The sequence below is a fragment of the Oncorhynchus mykiss genome, chromosome 19 (assembly GCF_057628025.1).
Source record: "Oncorhynchus mykiss isolate SJ-2025 chromosome 19, ASM5762802v1, whole genome shotgun sequence".
Classification (NCBI taxonomy): Eukaryota; Metazoa; Chordata; class Actinopteri; order Salmoniformes; family Salmonidae; genus Oncorhynchus; species Oncorhynchus mykiss.
The window spans coordinates 59,149,855-59,172,710 of record NC_143040.1 but is presented as its reverse complement, the minus strand read 5'-3'; the positions used below and the strand labels follow the sequence as shown (position 1 = coordinate 59,172,710).

General features: G+C 41.9%; 2 protein-coding genes across 9 annotated transcripts in view; one reads left to right on the top strand and one right to left on the bottom strand.

The window, feature by feature from the left end:
- Positions 1-1,164: 1,164 nt before the first annotated feature.
- Positions 1,165-21,876, bottom strand: LOC110498078 (mitogen-activated protein kinase kinase kinase 7). 3 transcript variants are annotated; one of them, XM_090211468.1, is made up of 15 exons: positions 21,613-21,876; positions 21,353-21,449; positions 20,038-20,148; positions 19,730-19,795; positions 19,474-19,519; positions 18,988-19,126; positions 8,733-8,861; positions 8,444-8,568; positions 8,111-8,241; positions 7,819-7,906; positions 7,486-7,619; positions 7,255-7,411; positions 7,018-7,079; positions 6,669-6,784; positions 1,165-3,420 (listed from the first exon to the last, which is right to left on the bottom strand). In XM_090211468.1, the coding sequence occupies exons 2-15, from the start codon at positions 21,416-21,418 to the stop codon at positions 3,252-3,254; spliced, it is 1,539 nt and encodes a 512-aa protein (XP_090067594.1). In that variant the 5' UTR covers positions 21,419-21,449; positions 21,613-21,876; the 3' UTR covers positions 1,165-3,251. The 3 variants fall into 3 exon arrangements, with proteins under 3 accessions (XP_090067594.1, XP_090067595.1, XP_090067596.1); XM_090211469.1 differs by lacking the exons at positions 18,988-19,126; positions 19,474-19,519; positions 19,730-19,795; ... (1 more) ...; positions 21,353-21,449; positions 21,613-21,876 and adding an exon at positions 9,219-10,164; XM_090211470.1 differs by lacking the exons at positions 18,988-19,126; positions 19,474-19,519; positions 19,730-19,795; ... (1 more) ...; positions 21,353-21,449; positions 21,613-21,876 and adding an exon at positions 9,948-10,077.
- The window catches only part of LOC110498075 (rab3 GTPase-activating protein non-catalytic subunit), a 23,448-nt gene continuing 22,207 nt past the window's right edge, over positions 21,616-22,856 (top strand). For 4 of the 6 annotated variants that reach the window (XM_090211466.1, XM_021574646.3, XM_021574649.3 and 1 more), the window contains exon 1: positions 21,616-22,593. In XM_090211466.1, coding sequence (XP_090067592.1) covers positions 22,485-22,593 — 109 coding nt within the window. In that variant the 5' untranslated portion in view covers positions 21,616-22,484. The remainder of the gene's footprint in view (positions 22,594-22,856) is intronic. The other 2 variants (XM_021574647.3, XM_021574644.3) reach the window with 1 other exon arrangement.

Below are 22,856 nucleotides of genomic sequence, written 5' to 3'. Positions count from 1 at the left end.
ACTGGCATGCTGGAGAAGTGTGCTCTTCACGGATGAATCCCAGTTTCAACTGTACCAGGCAGTTGGCAGACAGCATGTACGGCGTCGTTAGTGCAAGTGGTTTGTTGATGTCAACGTTGTGAACAAAGTGCCTCATTGTGGCGGTGGGGTTATGGTATGGGCAGGCATAAGGTACGGACAACAAACAGAATTGCATTTTATTGATGGGAATTTCAATGCACAGATACCGTGACGAGATCCTGAGGCCCATTGTTGTGCTATTCATCCAAAGGTATCACCTCATGTTTCAGCATGATAATGCACGGCTCATGTCGCAAGGATCTGTACACAATTCCTGGAAGCTGAAAATGTCCCAGTTCTTCTATACTCACCAAACATGTCACCCATTGAGGATGTTTGGAATGCTCTGGATCGACGTGTACGACAGCTTGTTCCAGCTCCTGACAATATCCAGCAACTTCAAACAGCCATTCCACAGGCCACAATTAACAGCCTGGTGAACTCTATGCGAAGGAGATGTGTCGCACTGCATGAGGCAAATGGTGGTCACACCAGATACTGACTGGTTTTCTGATCCACACCCCTACCTGTTTTGAAGGTATCTGTGACCAACAGATGCATACCTGTATTCCCAATCATGTGAAATCCATAGATTAGGGCCTAATGTATTTATTTCAATTGACTAGTTCCTTATAGGAACTGAAACTCAGTCAAATCTTTGAAATGGTTGCGTTTATATTTGTGTTCCGTGTAGCTTTAAAGGAGTTCATAACTTTACTCAGTAGGTTTGAGAAGCACACATGTGAACAGGGGCTACCAAAATGATTTCTTATGCATCAAGCACATACCAGAGCACAAAACTGAAATAAAGGAGATGAAATAAAGGAGATGAAAAAACAGTGTCACCAGGGTGTCACCAAGTGGTTTAAAGAAAGGGACAAGTCAATTGAAATAAAGGACATTAGTGCAGATATTATTCTACAGAATATACAGAATATACCAAAACCATTGAAATCGTAGATATTAGGAACTGTTTTATGCACTTAAGTATACAGGCATTTCCGATACACTGAGTGACACACAAAGTGCAAATTAAATCAAAAAGATATGCTAGGGCAACATTATATTAGCGATGTCCTTTATACAAATAATGTAAAAATAGCCTTTTCTTGTGTGCATTACCTTTTATTTGAGTACTTTTGAAATCCTTAGATATACAGTGAGCTCCAAATGTATTGGGACAGTGACATCTTTCATTTGAGGGTAAGTTCATCCATATACGGTGAACCGTTTAGAAATTACAGCACTTTTTGTACATAGTCCCCCCCATTTACAGTTCTATTGGGCACAAAATAACCTGAAACAACCAAAACAAAGATCAAATACATCCAACAAGTGACTCCAAAATGACACAATACATTATTTACCATTCATTTCTATTGGGCACAAAACAATCTGAAACACAACCAAAACAAACAGCTAATTATTTTCAACAAGTTTGTAGAGTCACAAGCTTGATGTAATCATTGTGTGCTAGGAATATGGGACCAAATACTAAACATTTGACTACTTTAATACACATACAAGTGAATTTGTTCCAATACTTTTGGTCCCCTAAAATGGATGTAATTTCTAAACGGTTCACCTGATATGAAAATAAATAAATACCCTCAAATTAAAGCTGACAGTCTGCACTTCAACCTCATAGTCATTGTATCATTTCAAATCCAAAGAGCTGGAGTACAGAGACAAAACAACAACAAATGTGTCCCAATACGTTTTGAGCTCACTGTACATTCAAAAGTGCATTGACGACATCTGGTTTTGCAAGTCAAAATGCTATTTTTAAAAATACAGCACAGAAAGTGAGATATAGCCTAAGGCAACTTGTGAACACGCAGGCGCACACAGAGGGCAAATAAAGCGAACAGAAGTATATAACACATTTCTGTAAGTGATAGAACAAGACCAAACACTTAGTCCACAACCAGCACATACACATTTAACACTGTAGGAGTGGATACAAAAGTAAAATAATTGACTAAATTAACAAAATATAATAACTAATACTTAGTGGTGGTGGCATTCTACATTTAGAGAATGAGAAAAGAAATATCTAAAACCTCCAAGGCAGAAAGATTGAGAAAGATCTCAAAACAAATGTAAAACTTTGCTGATTCTCCGAACATGGAAAAGTATAGGCTATATAAAAATCATAAAAATCCATTTAAAATAGTGTCATTACTTCTCAATGAGCCAGTGCATATGAAAAGGGGAAAAGATATAAGAATGCCATAGAAATTTTAAAAGACGCAAATATATATGAAACGACAGCCTTTTGTGCATATCTTAGTCATCTCCATACAAAGCTAGCTGTCACAGAGAGGTCAGAGCCAGAGAAGAACAACAAGTTGAGCCACTTCTTTCAATACTAGCACCTCTACAACAGCCCTGGGGAGGGGACAGACATCTGCCGCAAGACAGGAAACACCTCAAGTCGTCTGAGGTGTTACTGCAAGTCATACACCTTAACAACACCAACAGCCACACTAAGAGCATACATTAAACTTAGGCACAGATCTAGGATCAGCTTGTCCTCCTCAAATCCTAACTTTAAACATTGGGGAGGGGAATACAAAACTGACCAAAGATCAATCTCTAGAGGCAACTGCATTTTATTTTGGATGTCGACTGCTACAGTAGGAGAAGATGTTACAGGGCCTCCAGGCTTCCCATGTTCAACGAGTCCACTGTTCCTCTGGTAGAGTAGAATAACGTCTTTGCGAGACATGCGTGCAAATGAACTGAGCTGTTAATGAGACATCTTGCACAATATTATTGTTGTACCTAATGCGGCAGAGTATCTTAACTGTACAGCGCATTGGGGAGCAAGGACCTGAGGGGAGACCTGCTGTGTGCAGTCTGCTGCTGACTGTGGATCAGTTGAGGATCTACAAAACATTCATAATAGTATGGCTTTCCTCTTTGGCCAATGATCCAAGAACAGTTTAAGAGCAACAGGGAAGTGTTAACAAATGGCCAGTCTCTTTAGCTGCTCATCCAAAAACAGTTGATGAGCAATATGAAGGATTCATTACAAATATGGTAGGTATATTTGGCTGCAGCTGATCCCAAAACAGCTGAGGGTCAACAGAAGAGACATCACAAAATGGCCACTTGACAGACAGTGTCTTCGGCTGCTGCTGATCTGAGGACAATTCTAGTGCAACAGGCACACATCAGGAGGCATTCTAACTCGTCTGTTGCTGACTCTGGATCCGCTCCAGCTTGTTCTTACAAACGTGGAAGTAGGTGGAGAGACTCTTGTTCTCGTCCAACAGTTTGTTGTGTTCCTGAATCAGACGGGACGTGTTCTGCTGCTGCCTCTCATCCTGGTGCAGCTCAGAGATCAGCTCCTTCCTACACATCACCACCACAAAGGGAGAGAGAACATGTTTAGCGTTTAGGTAGCCTATATTCACTGTAACTGTACAATAAATGATTACACAGTAAAATACTATACAGTTTTGGAAAGAAATTCTAATGAATTTACTCATGTTAAGAGTAACTGGTATCACAACAGATACAACAAGTAAACCAGTAAGTCATTAGTCACACAGAGTACAGTGCCATCTGAGGTACAGTGTCTGCAAATTGGATGAACATCTTCTGTCAAAGCATAGGGAGGCTGGTAACTATTTATTTATTTGAAATTGTGCAGGATGAAAACTCGAGATGCACCATCTCTTTTTCAAGAGTACCCCCCACCCCACCAAGAATACAGAATGGTGTCGTCTGCGTAGAGGTGGATCAGAGAATCACCAGCAGCAAGAGCGACATCATTGATGTATACAGAGAGTTGGTCCGAGAATTGAACCCTGTGGCGCCCCCATAGAGACTGCCAGAGGTCCAGACAACAGGCCCTCCGATTTGACACACTGAACTCTATCAGAGAAGTAGTTGGTGAACCAGGTGAGGCAGTAATTTGAGAAACCAAGGCTGTTGAGTCTGCTGATAAGAATGTGGTGATTGACAGAGTCGAAAGCCTTGGCCAGGTCGATGAATACGGCTGCACAGTAATGTCTTTTATCGATGGCGGTCATGATTTTGTTTAGGATCTTGAGCGTGGCTGAGGTGCACCCATGACCAGCTCTGAAACCAGATTGCATAGCGGAGAAGGTACGGTGGGATTCAAAATGGTCGGTTATCTGTTTGTTAACTTGGCCTTCGAAGACCTTAGAAATGCAGGGTAGAATAGATATAGGTCTGTAGCAGTTTGGGTCAAGAGTGTCTCCCCCTTTGAAGAGGGGGATGATTGTGGCAGCTTTCCAATCTATCGGTGGTGACAGTGTTTCCTAGCCTCGGTGCAGTGGGCAGCTGGGAGGAGGTGATCTTATTCTCCATGGACTTTACAGTGTCCCAGAACTTATTTTAGTTTGTGCTACAGGATGCAAATTTCTGTTTAAAAAAGCTAGCCTTAGCTTTCCTATTGGTTCCTAACTTCCCTGAAAAGTTGCAAATCACAGGGGCTATTTGATGCTAATGCAGTACGCCACAGGATGTTTTTGTGCTGGTCAAGGGCAGTCAGTTCTGGAGTGAACCAAGGGCTATATCTGTTCCTGGTTCTACATTTTTTGAATGGAGCATGCTTATTTAAGATGGTGAGGAAGGCATTTTAAAGAATAACCAGGCATTCTCAACTGACGAGATGAGGTCAATATCATTCTAGGATACCCGGTCCAGGTTGATTAGAAAGGCCTGCTCGCTGAAGTGTTTCAGGGAGCGTTTTACAGTGATGAGTGGAGGTCGTTTGACCGCTGACCCATTACGGATGCAGGCAATGAGGCAGTGATCGCTGAGATCTTGGTTGAAAACAGCAGAGGTGTATTTTGCGGGCAGGTTGGTTAGGATGATATCTATGAGGGTGCCCGTGTTAACGGATTTGTGGTTGTACCTGGTAGGTTCATTGATAATTTGTGTGAAATTGAGGGCATCAAGCTTAGATTGTAGGATGGCCGGGGTGTTAAGCATGTCCCAGTTTAGGTCACCTAGCAGCACAAGCTCTGAAGATAGATGGGGGCAATCAAAAATGGATTCAACAGATTTTTTTCTCACCCATCTATGCACAATACCCCATAATGACAAAGTGAAAACATGTTTTTAGAAATGTTTGCAAATGTATTGAAAATGAAATACAGAAATAACTCATATAGATAAGTATTTCCCACCCCTTTTCTATGACACTCCAAATTGAGGTCAGGTGCAAACGATTTCTAGAGTTTCCAAGAGCACAATGGTCTCCATCATTGGGAAATTGAAAAAAATATGGAACTACCCAGACTCTGCCTAGAGCTAGCAGAAGGAGTTCAGTCAGGGAAGTGAGCAAGAACCCAATGACCACTGGCTAAGATGGGAGAACCTGCCAGAAGAAAAGTCTCCACAGCACCAATCTGGGGTTTTTGGGAGAGTGGCCAGACGGAAGCCACTCCTGAGAAAAAGGCACATGACAGCACACCTGCAGTTTGCAAAAAGGTACTTGAAAGACTCTTGAGATTATCAGGCAAAATATTCTGTGGTCTGATGAGACAAGAATTGTACTATTTGGCCTGAATGCATAGCACTATGTCTGGAGAAAAACAGCCACAGCTCTTCACCAGTCTCTCTACTGTGAAGCATGGCTGTGGAAACATCATGCTATGGGGATGCTTTTCAGTGGCAGGAAATGGAAGACGGATAAGGATAGAGGGAACAATGAATCGAGCCAAATACAGGCATATACTTGGATAAGAACCTGCTTCAAAGTTCAAACAACTTTATACTGGGGCGACGATTTACGTTCCAAAGGACAATGACCCTAAGCATACAGCCAAAGCAATGCTGGAATGGCTTCCGAAAAAGATCTGAAAGTCCTTGAGTGGCCTAGCCAAAGCCCAGAGAAAATCTGTGGAATGGCTTGAAGATTGCTGTTCACTGCCACTCCCTATATAATTTAACAGATCTTGAGAACATCTGCAAGTAAGAATAGGAGAAAATCCCCAAATTCAGATGTGCAAAGCTGATACTGACATACCCAAGATGACTCAAAGCTGTAAATTGCCTCCAAACGTGCTTCTACAAAGTATTAACTCAGGGATGTGAATATTTACAGTACCAGTCTAAAGTTTTAGACAAACCTACTCATTCTAGGGTTTTTCTTTATTTTTACTATTTTCTACATTGTAGAATATTAGTGAAGACATCAAAACTAGGAAATAACACATATGGAATAATTTAGTAACCAAAAAAGTATTAACAAATAAAAATATATTTGAGATTCTTCAAAGTAGCTTCGCTTTTCCTTGATGACAGCTTTGCACACTCTTGACATTCTCTCAACATGAGGGAGTCAAATAAAGATGAACCCTGGAATAAGTAGGTGTGTCCAAACTTTTGACTGCTACTGTATGTAACAAATATATTTCTGTATTTTACTTTCTTTTAAATTTGCTAAAATTAAAAAAGCATGTTTTTTTACTTTGTGAATATGGGGTATAGTGTGTAGATAGATGGGTGAGAGAAAAAAGCAATTTAATCGATTTTGAATTCAGGCTGTTCGACAACAAAATGAATAAGTCAAGGGGTATGAATACTTTCTGAAGGCACTGTATATATGGTAATATGTGACATACTTTCTTTGGGTGAGAAGGGTGATTTCAGTCTGCACTTTAAGGTACTCCTGGGCCATTCTGCAGTGCTGCTCAAACACAGCCATGGACTCTTTGGAGTTAGAGAATGGGGCCAGGGGCTAAACACAACCCAGAAACACACATCACCGTCATGCACTTACAATTTATCACATTGTTCTTATTGTAAATTACTTAACTTCTTTAACATATTTCATATTTCAAGTAGAGGACACATGAAATCCCCAAAAAGGTAGTAAGAAAGCTTTTAGATAGTGTATCAAATGTGACTGGTTGGTTATCAGTATCAGTCAGCATTGAAGATGAATGGAGAAACTCCCCATTCCTGCAGTACCTGCAGCTGGTGATCCAGTGTCAGATATGCCATGGGGATGGAGCTGTCCAAACCATTCATATCTGAAGACATAGAAAACATACTGGTAAGTATGACATGTTTACTGTATGTTGTATGGTACTGCCCCCTGGTGAACACTGCAGTGACAATGTGTCAGACATATAGTAGATTCCGGTCATATAACATATTCTGTAAACTGGCTCTATTACAACAACCAAAACTAAATAGGGCCCATACCTGTGGGACTGATAGAAACCCTCAGCTCTGGCCCCGATTGGCCAGCACATTGCCCTTTGATCTCAGTGGGGGCAGGACTCTGGGTACGCTCACGATCAGGCAGGCTCTCCACACTAGCCCTTCTGGACGAGGGCAGGCTGGGGCGTAATGTTCCCCCCTGAGAAGGAACATGAACAGCATGAACATTGGTATGGATGAGATAACTTAATACTCCAACTATATCTGCATCACCTTTGATTGTTTAAACTGAAGTGGAAATCTAGCTTCAATGCTTTTCAGGGTGTCATCTCTCCCTTGACAGTTTGTTCTGTGTTCCATGTTGCTTTCAGTTCGATAGCTGTTGATAGTGTTGTCTGCATAGGAACCTACAGAAGAGACGACGGCGTTTTCAATCTGTTTTTACAGAAACTGCTGCAACAACAGAATCTTCTGAATTTCATGAATATGCATTTTGAAAGCAATTACTACATAGCACAATGTTAGTACAATGTAAAGTGATACTTGTCAACAACTGTTAATAAAATCCGTCAACCTTCACAGATTATTTAAATCTATGGGACTGGCCTGTGCTTGTGGCTGAGGATGAGCCACTCCTACTGTTGCCTGGACACTGGTGAGGGTACTGGAGAGGCTCATCAGATCCTGGGAAGTACTGCATACACATGGAGGAAGAGTACACAATGCTAAACAGGAATCGCAGATCTAAAATCAAACTCTCATAAACTGTGGAAGAGACACCATTTGATAATAACTAAGAAATAAGCTGCAGGTTTTTACTAACATCTATGGGTTATTATTAGTGCTGTGAATGTGAAGTTCTGACCTCATGGGTCTGTGGGGTTTTCCAGTACTGTACCTTCATGAGGCTTGCCATGGTGTTCCTGACCTCCTCCATGGAGGGCCTCTGGGAAGGGTCTTTGTCCCAGCAGTGTGTCATCAGATTCTCGATGGGCTCCGGGAGGTCCTTTATCAGGGGGGGGCGAGTACCTGATAACCCATACAAGAGAATGGCATGTCAGTGTGGGAATATCAATAGCCTAAAGTGGCTTCTTCTACTCATCTTCATCTAACAACTAGGTAAGATTTTCTTTCAAACCTATATTCCACTTCACTACACAGACATTTTGTGGTTTCGGTTGTATTCCTCTGTGTAACTACACTAAGCGTCTATGGCTCGGAAACCTCTCACCTCTGTGCACGGCCCACATGATGCAGAAGGCCGATCCTCCGATCTCGTCAAAGGGCTTTCTACGAGTGATCCCCTCCCACAAGATGATGCCCCAGCTGAACACATCACACTTCTCACTGTAGTTACTGCCTGGACAACAGAGTCACAGAGAGATACAGGTGAGTGAAGGAATACAGGTTAGAGTGAGATCCTAGACTGTTCTATTGGTGAAACAGAGAGACTTGGTGCTTGGTCCATTTTGGTCTTCTGCTTTTGAATGAAAGGAGGAAAACCCCTTGCTAAAGGTTACTTGCCTTCAAACACTTCTGGTGCCATCCAGGCTGCACTTCCTTTGTTGTTGGTCATGTGTGTCTGGATGTCACAGGCTGTCCCAAAGTCGCAGATCTTCAACACTGTGCCACCCTGTACAAGTAGCAGACTGAAACACGTGGCTATGGTTTAGGTTCAGAGAGTACAACCTCATTAACCTCTAGAAGTCTAAGCTGTTGGGGGGAATTGTTTTGCGGAGGGGGTCTTAACATGGATCATTTAGCTACTTGATTTAGAATTTTGCCTTTACTACTACTACTACAGCCCATATAAACACATTGAATAACACACACATTTAAAAAAGACTGTCAAACAAATAAAACATAAGCCATAAGGTTTTGAAGTGTCTGTCCTATATCTAGGAGATACAAGAAAGCTCAGACAATATTTTAGTTTTTTTGGACACATATTTAACCCCTTATTTTTTGTTGGCACAAAACTACCTCCATTTGTTTGTATGGGTTACCTTCGGACGAGTCCCATGGCACTTGCGGGGGTCATAGAGCAAACGTGAGTCTCTCCTTTCCATAGTGGGGTCATATTAGTTTGTAGCGCAAATGGTTCAGACGCCACAGACAGAAGTTGGCACATCAGCGTTACCAACTTCAGACGAGTCCAGTGACACTTGTGGGGGTCATAGAGCAATGAGAGTCTCATGAGAGTCTCCCCTTTCCATAGAGTGGTCATAATAGTTTGACGATACAGACATTTCGGACGCTTCTGACATTTTAGTGAGACTACCGATTTTCAGGATGTCTCATGATCTGAAAAACACAGCTGTAGGTTGGCCACTTTCCACCCCAGATGCATAAGGCTGACATTGGTGGATGCAGTGGATTGAGATGCAGCCTATGCAAAAAAAACTGATATCTCTAGCTTAAACTGACGGATTCTGATGGGATTTAAAAAAATGTTACTTAGATGTGTTAATAGACTCTTCAGGATTACATATACAGTTACTAGTCAAACGTTTGGACACAGCTACTTATTCAAGGGTTTTTCTTTATTTTTTACTATTTTCTACATTGTAGAAAAATAGTGAAGACATCAAAACTATGGAATAACACATACAGAATCATGTAGTAACCAAAGAAAGTGTTAAACTAATCAAAAATATTTTAGATTCTTCAAAGTAGCCACCCTTTGCCTTGATGACAGCTTTGCACACTCTTGGCATTCTCTCAACCACCTTCACCTGGAATGCTTTTCCAACAGTCTTGAAGGAGTTCCCACATATGGTGAGCACTTGTTGGTTGCTTTTCCTTCACTCTGCAGTCCAACTCATCCCAAGCCATCTCAATTGGGTTGAGGTCGAGTGATTGTGGAGGCCAGGTCAGCTGATGCAGCCCTCATCACTCTCCTTCTTGGTCAAATAGCCCTTATACAGCGTGGAGGTGTGTTGGGTCATTGTCCTGTTGAAAAAACAAATGACAACCCCACTAAGTGCAAACCAGATGGGATGGCGTTTCGCTACAAAATGCTGTGGTAGCCATGCTGGTTAAGTGTGCCTTCAATTCTAAATAAATCACTGACAGTATCACCAGCAAAGCACCCCCACACCATCACAGCTTCTCCTCCATGCTTCACGGTGGGAACCACACATGCAGAGATCATCCGTTCACCTACTCTGCATCTCACAAAGACATGGCGGCTGGAACCAAAAATCTCACATTTGGACCAAAGGACAGATTTCCACCGGTCTAATGTCCATTGCTCATGTTTCTTGGCTCAAGCAAGTCTCTTCTTATTATTGGTGTTGTTGTGATGTTGGTACCATTAATGTGATGACGATTATTTTATAAAATCAATTAACTATGTTTAATTATTACGATGATTAAACTAATCATGTAACAATTAACTGATTAGCAATCTTGGGTCACCACGGGAAAAGTTTGTTTAATGAGTTACTGTTTCCCAAATTAACTCCACAGATATAAATATATAGTTATACCAGTCATCCATTAATTATCATTATTACCACATCAGTCTCATTCAGAACGTCGTTGACTTCAAATCTGCACCAACCCTAGTCTCCAGGATGAATCAGCGATACACAAATTGGCTTAATTATTTATTTACTAACTAAATAAATAACACAGAATTACATAAACACACACAGGATAGATTAAACATTGATTAACATGATGTAATGAAAAGTCCCTAGTGGACTAACCCGATATGATGGCTGGTTACATCATTTTTGAAATGTTTTATTATTTTTTATTTAACCTTTTTAAACTAGGCAAGTCAGTTAAAAACAAATTCTTATTTAAAATGACAGCCTACCGGGGAACAGTGGCAGAATGACAGATTTTTACCTTGTTAGCTCAGGGATTCGATCCAACAACCTTTCGGCTACTGGCCCAATGCTCTAACCACTAGGCTACCTGCCGCCCCAATGAAAAGGGATGGGAAACGAAAGAACGGGAGGAGAGACAAAGGGATTCAACTATCATACATACAGTTGAATAATATGCTCATTGTAAATGTGGATATTTAGCACCCTAACAACCGCTCATTCGGATTTAGAAATACAAAGTACATATTTACGCTTGTATGTCTTTGTCGTCTCTGGTGAAATCACTCGATCAGTCTGTGGAGAGTAGTTCATCAGAAAGTCTCTGGTTGTGTAAGTCTCTGGTTGTCCACCAGAGGTCACCATGTCCTTTGTAGTTATAGTAGGTTGGTCTCGGAGTGTCTGATAGAACACATCTTCCAGAGGTGTACCACGGGGTGTTCAGTGGGCCTTAGTCTTCACTCTGTTTGTTTAGAATAGATACCCTAGAGCAGGTATTCCCAAACTGGGGTATGTGCAATGCCGTTGGGGGTACGCCAAATAAAAATGTGATTCACATTTTTTTTTAAATAATGTTTTTTTTTCCCTTCACATTTTCAAACGGTATATTTATATTTTCCAACGGGGCTATACATTTGGGTGAGTTTTTTCTCTCGCCTGAGTAGCCTCGTTTCACTGGCAAAAATCTAATTAAACCATATAGTGTTCAGTGTAATAACAACCCAATGTCAAATATAGCTAGCCTATTCAAATAATTAACATCCAATCACATTAACCGTTACTCTCTCGCGGGAAACCTTCACTCTTGCACAGATATTTCGAAATGAAACATGACCATTTGAAAAATAAGCCACGGAGTTTTTTGAGTGAGAATAAAGACGACTTTCGAGTAGTAAGACATGTATGAAAGCAACATTTCGGTTTAGCAACATTTCGGTTACTGGCCCAATGCTCTAACCACTAGGCTACCTGCCACCACATTAACCGAGTGGCTAGGACAGGCAAGCTCCATACCATTGTGGAGGACATCATTCTTCCTGCTGCCGTGGATATGGCTGGGACAATGCTGGGGGAAAAGGCCCAAAAGAAATATACAGACAATGTCTTCATCAAACAACACTGTTTGACAATGCATCAGTGACATGGCAGGAGATGTTTTGAAACAATTACTGCTTCGCATACAAGCCAGTGAATTATACGCATTACAGCTGGATGAGTCAACAGGCGTGGCGGACCTGGCACAGCTCCTGGTAAATGTCTGTTACGTTTATGGGGGGTCAATTAAGGAAGACACCCTTTTCTGCAAACCACAGAAAATCAGGACAACATGAGAGGATATTTTTAAAGTACTGGACATCTTTGTGACATCAAATGGACTTTGGTGGTCAAGACGTTTTGGTATCTGTACTGATGGCGCAAAAGCCATGTGCCACGTCCTGACAATAGAGAGCCTTTTTATTCTCTATTTTGGTTAGGTAGTGGTGTGACTAGGGTGGGTAATCTAGTTTGTTTTATTTTTATGTTGGCCTGGTATGGTTCCCAATCAGAGGCAGCTGTTTAACGTTCTCTCTGATTGGGGATCATATTTAGGCAGCCAATTTCCCCACGTTTTTTTTGTGGGATCTTGTTTTTGTGTTGTTGCCTGTGAGCACTCCAGAACGTCACGTTCCGTTTATTCTTTATTGTTTTTTTGCGGTTCACTTCAACTAAAATATGTTGAACCGATTTCACACTGCGCTTTGGTCCGAGTGTGATTAGGACGATCGTGACAGAAGATCCCACCACAACAGGACCAAGCAGCATGCCCAGGAGGAGAAGGTATCCTGGGCTTGGGAGGAGATCAAGGAGGAGAAGATATCCTGGACTTGGGAGGAAATTATGTCAGGAGACGAAAGCCTTCCTTGGAAGCAGACGCAAGGAGAGAAGGGAGGACAGTGACGACGCCGGGGTTCGCGGCCACATAGAAAGCCCAAAAGACAGCCCCAGGGGGGAGCACATGGGGTGGTTGGCAGAGCCGAGGAGTGAACCAGAACCAGTCTGGGAGAAGAGGGAGAAATTGGAGGAGAGTGACCGGAGAGAGTCAGAGACCGTCAACGGAGAAATTGGAGGAGAGAAATGAGAGAGTTGTTGTGTTGGTGTATGATGCACGACATTCGCCCTAAGGAGCGTGTTATCAGTCTGATGCCACCTGAGTCAGCTCTCTGTACTTGTACTGAGGAGCGTTCTATCAGTCTAGTAAAATCTGTGCCAGATCCACGCACCAGGTCTCCAGTACACCGCCACAGCCCAGTACACCCTGTGCCAGTTCCCCGCACTCACTGTGTGAAGGTTGTCATCGGTTCTGTACCAATTGTGCCGGCTCCACGCACCAGGTCTCCAGTATGTCTCCCCAGTCCGGTACGTTCTGTGCCTGCTCCTCGCACTTGAAGTGGGTGTCACCTATGCCTTCTCCACGCAGTAGGCCTCAAGTGCGCCTTCCCAGTCCGGTACATCCTGTGTCTCATCCTCGTGCCACCTGTGCCGGCTAGATGCCCACCCGGACCCTCCCCTATAGACTCAGGTTTTGCCGCACCTTTGGGGGGAACCGATTTCACGCTGCGCTTTGGTCCGAGTGTGATTACGACGATTGTGTCACTATGACAGCGATACATAGTGGAGTGGTAACGCGCGTGCAAGCAGTTGCTCCCGACACCACTTGGGTAAACTGCAGCATCCACCGAGAGGCTCTTGCTGCCAAGGGAATGCCTGACAGCTTGAAAGACGTTTTGCACACTACAGTGAAAATGGTTAACTTTGTTAAAGCAAGGCCCCTGAACTCTCGTGTATTTTCTGCATTATGCAATGATATGGGCAGAGACCATGTAATGCTTTTACAACATACAGAAATATGCTGGTTATCAAGGGACAAAAATGTGATATGTGCTGGTTTTCAATTTTAGGATTTTACATGTATTTTTTTTCTCACCTTTATTTAACCAGGTAGGCTAGTTGAGAACAAGATCTCATTTGCAACTGAGACCTGGCCAAGATAAAGCAAAGCAGTTCACACATACAAGAACACAGATTACAGGGACTCTCCACAACTATATTCAATGTGCGGGACAAAATTGAGGCTATGATTAAGAAGTTGGAGCTATTTTCTGTCTGCAATAACAAGGACAACACAGGTCTTTCCATCATCATTGTATGATTTTTTGCTTGCAAATGAACTCAAGCTTACGGACAATGTCAAATGTGATATAGCGAAGCACCTGAGTGAGTTTGGTGTATAATTACACAGGTACTTTCCTGAAACGGATGACACAAACAACTGGTTTCTTTATCTCTTTCATTCCCTGCCTCCAGCCCACTTACTGATATCTGAACAAGAGAGCCTCATCGAAAATGCAACAAGCAGTTCTGTAAAAATTTAATTTAATCAGAAGCCACTGACAGATTTCTGGATTGGGCTGCACTCAGTTTCTTACCTTGGCAAATTGCGCTGTTAAGACACTGACACCCTTTACAACCACGTAACTATGTGAGAGTGGCTTCTTGGCCCTCGGTAGCATGAAAACTAAATAAAGGCACAGACTGTGTGTGGAAAATGATTTAAGACTGAGACTCACTCCAATACAACGTAACATTGCAGAGTTGTGTGCATCCTTTCAAACACAACCTTATCATTAACCTGTAGTGAGTTATTCACCATTTTTGATGAACAAATAAACTTTTATATGCAAGAGGACTAAATAAAGAGCAAAATTATTGATTATTATTATTTGTGCCCTGGTCCTATATGAGCTCTTTGTCACTTCCCACGAGCTGGGTTGTGAAAAAAACTCACACTCTATCTTATGTTTAATAAATTGTATAGTGTGTGTATAGTATTGTATAGTGTGTGTAGAATTGTATAGTGTGTGTAGTATTGTATAGTGTGTATTGTATTGTATAGTGTGTGTAGTATTGTATAGTGTGTGTATAGTATTGCATAGTGTGTGTAGTATTGTATAGTGTGTATAGTATTGTATAGTGTGTGTGTAGTATTGTATAGTGTGTGTGTGACAGTCTTACAATGATGGCAAAAAAACAAAATTTGAGACTGCGCTGATCCTGGTGCTGGAGGGGGTACGCAGCTGGATGTTGAATGTTTGAAGGGGTACGGGACTATAACAAGTTTGGCAATGACTGCCCTAGAGATACCTATAGTGGTGAGAGAAAATTGTTCTTTGTCTCTCGTCTTCAGTCCAGTTTCCTAGGCTAACAGTGCATAAACAGCTGCAGAATGAATGCTCCCGTGTAGTCTTCTTCTTCGATTTTCAGAGGGTCTTACCATTTTCTGGTATTGCAGTTTCAAAACATTTTGCCATATCCAGCTCACGCTGTACTTCGACTGGTCTTTAGTTTTAAACCATTTCTCAGCAGTTTAGCCAAAACTTCATGCTGTCGGTCACGCTGGTCTAATGTAGTCTAACCATTTCGTACCTTTCAGCTCACGCTGTCGGTCACGCTGGTCTAATGTAGTCTAACCATTTCGTACCTTTCAGCTCACGCTGTTGGTCACGCTGGTCTAATGTAGTCTAACCATTTCGTACCTTTCAGCTCACGCTGTCGGTCACGCTGGTCTAATGTAGTCTAACCATTTCGTACCTTTCAGCTCACGCTGTCGGTCACGCTGGTCTAATGTAGTCTAACCATTTCGTACCTTTCAGCTCACGCTGTCGGTCACGCTGGTCTAATGTAGTCTAACCATTTCGTACCTTTCAGCTCACGCTGTCGGTCACGCTGGTCTAATGTAGTCTAACCATTTCGTACCTTTCAGCTCACACTGTTGGTCACGCTGGTCTAATGTAGTCTAACCATTTTACACGTCCGGTTTACCGTCCGTATACTGGTCTGTAGATATTCCAACCATTTCAACGTGTGGATGGTCCTCACGTTCTCTGGTCGAATGTACATTTTGTTAGCGTCCTTTTTATGCCTTCGGTTCCATCACGTTGCTAAAAGGTCTGTGATCACGTGGGCGTGGTGGGCGTGGAAAAACAACTCTTATTTAGAAGACTAAAATCACAATTCATCTTCTCACAAATAGTTTCATATTTAATCATATATGTTTCACAACATTTAGATGGAAATCTGATAACTGGGACATATACATTTGTGGAGTTTACGTTATTTGGTTATACCATCCTTAAAGATATCAAACAACAACTTATTTGACATGATTATTGTTTCGAGCCCCACAAACCGTTTCCCACATGATTTTTGTTAGGAATATTGTGTCATAATCCACATTCTGATGATGTAGTTTTGGTGGGAGGAATCTCCTTGTAACAAAAGGGTTCTTTCCCCTCAATCCTGCAGAGCCCAAAGGCAGAGTTTCGGCAAGGTAATCTCAGCAAAAAAAGAAACGTCCCTTTTTCAGGACCCTGTCTTTCAAAGATAATTCGTAAAAATCCAAATTACTTCACAGATCTTCATTGTAAAGGGTTTAAACACTGTTTCCTATGCTTGTTCAATGAACCATAAACAATTAATGAACATGCACCTGTGGAACGGTCGTTAAGATACTAACAGCTTACAGACGGTAGGTAATTAAGGTCACAGTTATGAAAACTTAGGACACTAAAGAGGCGTTTCTACTGAACACCAAATAAAAGATGCCCAGGGTCCCTGCTCATCTGCGTGAACGTGCCTTAGGCATGCTGCAAGGAGGCATGAGGACTGCAGATGTGGCCAGGGCAAAAAAATGGAAATGTCCGTACTGTGAGACGCCTAAGACAGTGATACAGGGAGATAGGACGGACAGCTGATAATCCTCGCAGTAGCAGACAACGTGTAACAACACCTGCACAGGGTAGGTACATCCGAACATCACACCTGCGGGACAGATACAGGATTGCAACAACAACTGCCCGAATTACACCAGGAACACACAATCCCTCCATCAGTGCTCAGACTGTCTGCAATAGGCTGAGAGAGTCTGGACTGAGGGCTTGTAGGCCTGTCGTAAGGCAGGTCCCCTCCAGACATCACCGGCAACAACGTCACCTATGTGCACAAACCCACCTCCGCTGGAACAGACAGGACTGGCAAAAAGTGCTCTTCACTGACGAGTCACGGTTTTGTCTCACCAGGGGTGATGGTCGGATTCACGTTTATCGTTGAAGGAATGAGCATTACACCAAGGCCTGTACTCTGGCGCGGGATCGATTTGTAGGTGGAGGGTCCGTCAGGTTCTGGGGTGGTGTGTCACAGCATCATCGGACTGAGCTTGTTGTCATTGCAGGCAATCTCAACGCTGTGCGTTACAGGGAAGACATCCCCCTCCCTCATGTGATACCCTTCCTGCAGGCTCATCCTGACATGACCCTCCAGCATGACAATGCCACCAGCCATACTGCTTGTTCTGTGCGTGATTTCCTGCAAGACAGGAATGTCAGTGTTCTGCCATGGCCAGTGAAGAGCCCAGATGTCAATCCCATTGAGCACGTCTGGGACCTGTTGGATCGGAGGGTGAGGGCTAGAGCCATTCCCCCCCCTCAGAAATGTCCGGAAACCTGCAGGTGCCTTGGTGGAAGAGTGGGGTACCATCTCACAGCAAGAACTGGCAAATCTGGTGCAGTCCATGAGGAGGAGATGCACTGCAGTACTGGTGGCCACACCAGACACTGACTGTTACTTCTGATTTTGACCCCCCCTTTGTTCAGGGACACATTATTCCATTTCTGTTGGTCACATGTCTGTGGAACTTGTTCAGTTTACGTCATAGTTGTTGAATCTTGTTATGTTCATACAAATATTTACACATGTTAAGTTTGCTGAAAATAAACGCAGTTGACAGTGAGAGGACATTTCTTTTTTTGCTGAGTTTATTTACGACCGTCATAAAACTGCCTAACTCCATCCCTCTCCCCCTCTGTGGGAGAGAGAGGGCGCTGTAGAGCTGATCCACTGTAACCTGATCCTTCGGATCTGCACAGGAAAGTCATGAGTGTCCTTTTGTTGTGGTTTCTTTGCAGCAGTTCGACCATGAAGGCCTGATTCACATAGTCTCCTCTGAACAGTTGATGTTGAGATGTGTCTGTTACTGGAAGCATTTATTTGAGGTGCAGTTAACTCTAATGAACTTATCCTCTGCAGCAGAGGTATCTCTGGGTCTTCCTTTCCTGTGGGTCTTCCTTTTCCAGACCCTTTCCTGGGTCCTCATGAGAGCCAGTTTCATCATAGCGTTTGATGGTTTTTGGAACTGCACTTGAAGAAACTTTAAAAGTTGTTAATTTTCCGAATTCACTGACCTTCATGTCTTAAAGTAATGATGGACTTTGCTTATTTGAGCTGTTCTTGACATAATTGTATACCAAACCTACCTTGTCACAACACAACTGATTGTCTCAAACACATTAAGGAAATAAATTCCACAAATGAACTTTTATCAAGGCACACCTGTTAATTGAAATGCATTCCAGGTGACTACCTCATGAAGCTGGTTGAGAGAATGCCAATGCGCAAAGCTGTCATCAAGGCAAAGGGTGGTTAATTTGAAGAATCTCAAATATATTTTGATTTGTTAAACACTTTTTTAGTTACTACAAGATTCCATGTGTCATTTCATAATTGTGATGTCTTCACTATTATTCTACAATGTAGAAATTAGTAAAAATATAGAAAAACCCTCGAATGAGTAGGTGTGTGCAAACTTTTGACTGGTACCATATATACAATATTCTTTTTTTTAAGTACTGTAAACAGATTGCAAAATTCTGGTAACTTTGCCACAATTCCCTGGTTTTCCAGAAATCTTGGTTGGAGGACTCGTGAATTTTCTGCTTATTCCCTCGTAATTCCAGGAATCTTCCCACCAGGATTTCTGGAAAACTGAGGAAATGTGGGAAAGTTCCCGGAATTTTGCAACCCAGAAACAGGCAGTTAAGCAACAGCACAAACAAAAGGGCCATACTTGGGTGGTTTGAGGTCTCTGTGAATGAGGGCCTTGGGTTTCATGGCGTGGAGATAGGATACACCCTGAGCACACTGCAGACACCAGCTCATAGCGTGGGATGCACTGTACTGGGGCAGGGGCTCAGCTCCATGCAGCACTTGGAATGGACAGACAACACAGTCAAGAGAGAGAAAGAGAGACAGAAAGTCGGGTGGGGCGCACAGAACAGACAGAGATACAATATTAACCATGGTAACTGGCACAGACCCTCACAGATCATGATTGAACAATGACATACAGTAAGAATCCCTTGCACAAGACACCACACTGAACTAGACAGAAATATGGTGGGAGATTGATACACTGTTAAATGCACTTCGACTAAGATGAGGGATTCAAGCTATGGTTGGCAAATTGAAGTACTAACAATACACTTATTGAAATAGCTAAGAAATGACATGAAAGAAAATACTATGTTGAAATGAAGCTGAATTGATTTCTTACCATTGTATAAGGAGCCACCCTCAGCATATTCCATAACAAGACACACCTGTGTGAGAATGTTACAATCATTTTGATAAAAAGGGAAAACACTTAGTGTATGAGATTGCAAACGTGGTGTCAATATAGAGGAAAATCTGTAGACCTATTAAATGAATAATACATCACTAATAAATGAATAATTACACATGGGCCTAAAGTATATAATTGAACACCAGGCAAATCATACTAAGAAGACAACTCTCCTGAATGTACTCACTGGATTATCACATGAGCCATAGAGCTTGACAATATTTGGGTGATTTACTCTGGAAAGCTGGCGGAGCTGGATGAAGAAGAGACATGGAAACGGATCTCACCATCTTAACATTCATGTATTGCTTAATTTACATTGTAATTGGATATCATTTGACTGCTGCTACCTAATATCAAAAGAGTCCATAAATGTTAGCGAGAATTTTTATATTGGGATAACAAAACTTATTTCAACAATAGACTAGACCCCAAAAAACAGGGTTAAACGAAAAACGATGCTTTACAGCAGGTAAGGAGAGGAGGTTCCTGTACCTCTACTACAAAAGCTTTCCTCTCAGATTCACTCTCTATGGTCTTGATGGCCACATCTTTGCCTTTCCATTTAGCCTTGAAGACAACTCCAAATGTCCCTCTGCCAACAACCTGGAGAAACACAAAGAAACAAATGTCACACATATAAAACACAGCAGCTCTAGTCTAGTAACATGCTTTCAAGGAAAATGTTGTGTTTTCACAATAATGTATATAAACCCTGGATTGCTGATGCTATGTATTGGCCAATGAGAGGCTTTGATGCAGCCAGAAGAAGCAGTCATCCATAGGAATTAATGGAATTCTACAGTATTTCAATTAAATGTTTCAAGGTCAAAAATATACAGTAGCAGTCAAAAGTTTGGACACACCCACTCATTCAAGGGCTTTTCTTATTTTATAGTATTTCCCACATTGTAGAATAATACTGAAGATGTACAAAATGTAGAAAATAGTAAAAATAATGAAAAACCCTGGTATGAGTAGGTTTCTAAACTTTCAACTGGTACTGCATTGTTTTATACGTTAAAGAAAATATTTGTATATTTTGTTTCATGTTTAACTTACACAATACAATTTGAAACTATGCATTAAGGTGTCTGTAATAGAATAAATATGGAAAAAACAAATGTAGACATTAATAAATGCATTTCTATAGCATCCAAATTATTTTACAATGTGGGGGAGTGCCAAGATGGAGACGAGGTGGTATATATAAATAGTGAGTATATAAATAATTGTGTTTTAATTTCTGTCCCTTCTGAGAGTCCTGGACAACGGGTCCTCTTCTAGGTTATAATCTGACATGTTGCTGAGTGGTGGTCGGTCTCATAATTTTCTGTATAATCTACTTAAGCAATAAGGCCAGAGGAAGTATGGTATATGGATAATATACCACGGCTAATGGCTGTTCTTAAGCACAACACAACGCTGAGTGCCTGGACACAGCCCTTAGCCATGGTGTATTAGCCATATATCACAAACCCACGAGGTGCCTTACTGCTATTATAAACTGGTTATCAACGTAATTAGAGCAGTAAAAATAAATGCTTTGTCATACCCGTGGTATACGGTCTGATATACCATGGTTGTCAGCCAATCAGCATTCAGGGCTTGAACCACCCCGTTTATAAAAATCATTAGATACTGCTGGTGTTTTGAAAGAGGTAGCCTATCTTGGCTCCATAGTTGAAACTGACACAGAAGTGGCATGGATGATCACAACACTAAACTTCTATTCAACAAGGTTACTGTAATTTCCCCTCACAAAAGGCGAATTGTTTGGTACTATAGGCAGCTATCATACGACACTTACCTCTTCAACTTCTATGTCCTCATATTCTATCTCTTCGAAGGGATAGCCAGGAGGAGTCTCAAGCATCTTGAAGGCTGTAAGGATTCCGCAGAGCAAGCTAGAATACAACAGACTGTGTTAGCATACTGTCTGCCGTTAAACTGACCAGTCAGTTATTTAGACACAGGATTTATTTTCATGTTGCAGCGCTAGATATTTCATGCCACAAACTGGGTTGCACAACCCCTACATAATAATTTCCATTCGCTGTTGAAACATACATCAGGAAGTAAGAAGCTGTCCACTCCAGCGAGCCGCTGTTTCGAACACTCAGGACGACGAGTTACATTGTATCAAAAGCGATAAACTAGGACAAGCGGTTTATCATCATTATGTATGACGTTTTGTTACATCCAACGTGGGAAAATCAAATGGCATGAACAGCAAATTAGAACGAGTTTGATAATGTCAGAGTCATAACAAATGCCGTTTGTTCTATGGTTTGCGCAGTGAAATGTTCGCAGGCTTGTGGTGCATTCAAGAACAGTACACGGTTCATATTATGCAAACGCCGGTGCAGTCCTCTCAAGATGCATCCCAGGTTTAAACCCCGTGTGAAAAGGCAGCACCAATAGATTTCACATATTATTATTTTACTGGCACTAATGTAATTATCGATTCAAGCCTTAAGGGTAGGCGTTTTTGCTGTGTTGAATTGTCAACCTTTGCTGACCTTGAACAAAGCTCAATTTTATTTGTTGAACCTGCCTTCCTGAGCGATAGAGGGCGACGTACACGAAATTGTCTCTGTAAAAGTGCCTCGAGATTGTATTTTATGGTTAGCGATGTGTCATCACAATACAGTCAGTCATTGGTCATCACCAAAACACTTGAAGTAAAGGGTTGAAACGGTGCAAATATTAACGAAATCCACTGACAGCAACACCTTGTACATGTATTTGTTTACTAACATTCATGGAAACGATACATATTTCAACGCAAAGGATCCCTGAGGAGTCTTGTCTTCTTGATTAGCGCTAACTTCATCATACTGCAACGTTGTTGTTTCCCCGTTGGACTGCAGCTGCCAGCTAACGTTAGCTTAGCTGGCTAATTCCCTGTATCCCCTCTGCCTCGTCGGGACGGGATCGAAATGTCCTGCTGCCTGCTCGAGTTCTGCCGGGTCCAAGAACTCAAAGCAGTCCGGGAGTTCTTGTTCCAGAACCAGCAAAACAACCCTTCTTTGGGGGACAAGAAAACAGGTAAATTAACTAGCTAACGCTCAGCTCTGGGCGAGCTACATTGCTGGTTATGACCAACTTGTTTGATTGCTTTGAAAAAAGAGACGAGGTATACAAACAGCAAAATTTGCTATTGACTTGTATGAAGTGTGTGTAAAAAAAAATTGAGACTAAATAATGGTTCACAAATTGCACAACTTGTTGTTGACAATCCAGTTGACATTAGACTGTAATTTGTTCTATGGGCTACGTCACTTGTCATCTCATGCCTGCAGAATCTGACA

Excerpts from the sequence above, each read along its gene's own strand:
- LOC110498078 (XM_090211468.1), bottom strand. The coding sequence starts at position 21,418 with ATGCTTGAGACTCCTCCTGGCTATCCCTTCGAAGAGATAGAATATGAG. Across the intron at positions 7,620-7,818 it reads ATCCTCAGCCACAAGCACAG|GTTCCTATGCAGACAACACT; the intron begins GCCAGTCCCATA and ends TCTCTTCTGTAG. Across the intron at positions 3,421-6,668 it reads ACCCTTCTCACCCAAAGAAA|GAAGGAGCTGATCTCTGAGC; the intron begins GTATGTCACATA and ends GGTGATGTGTAG.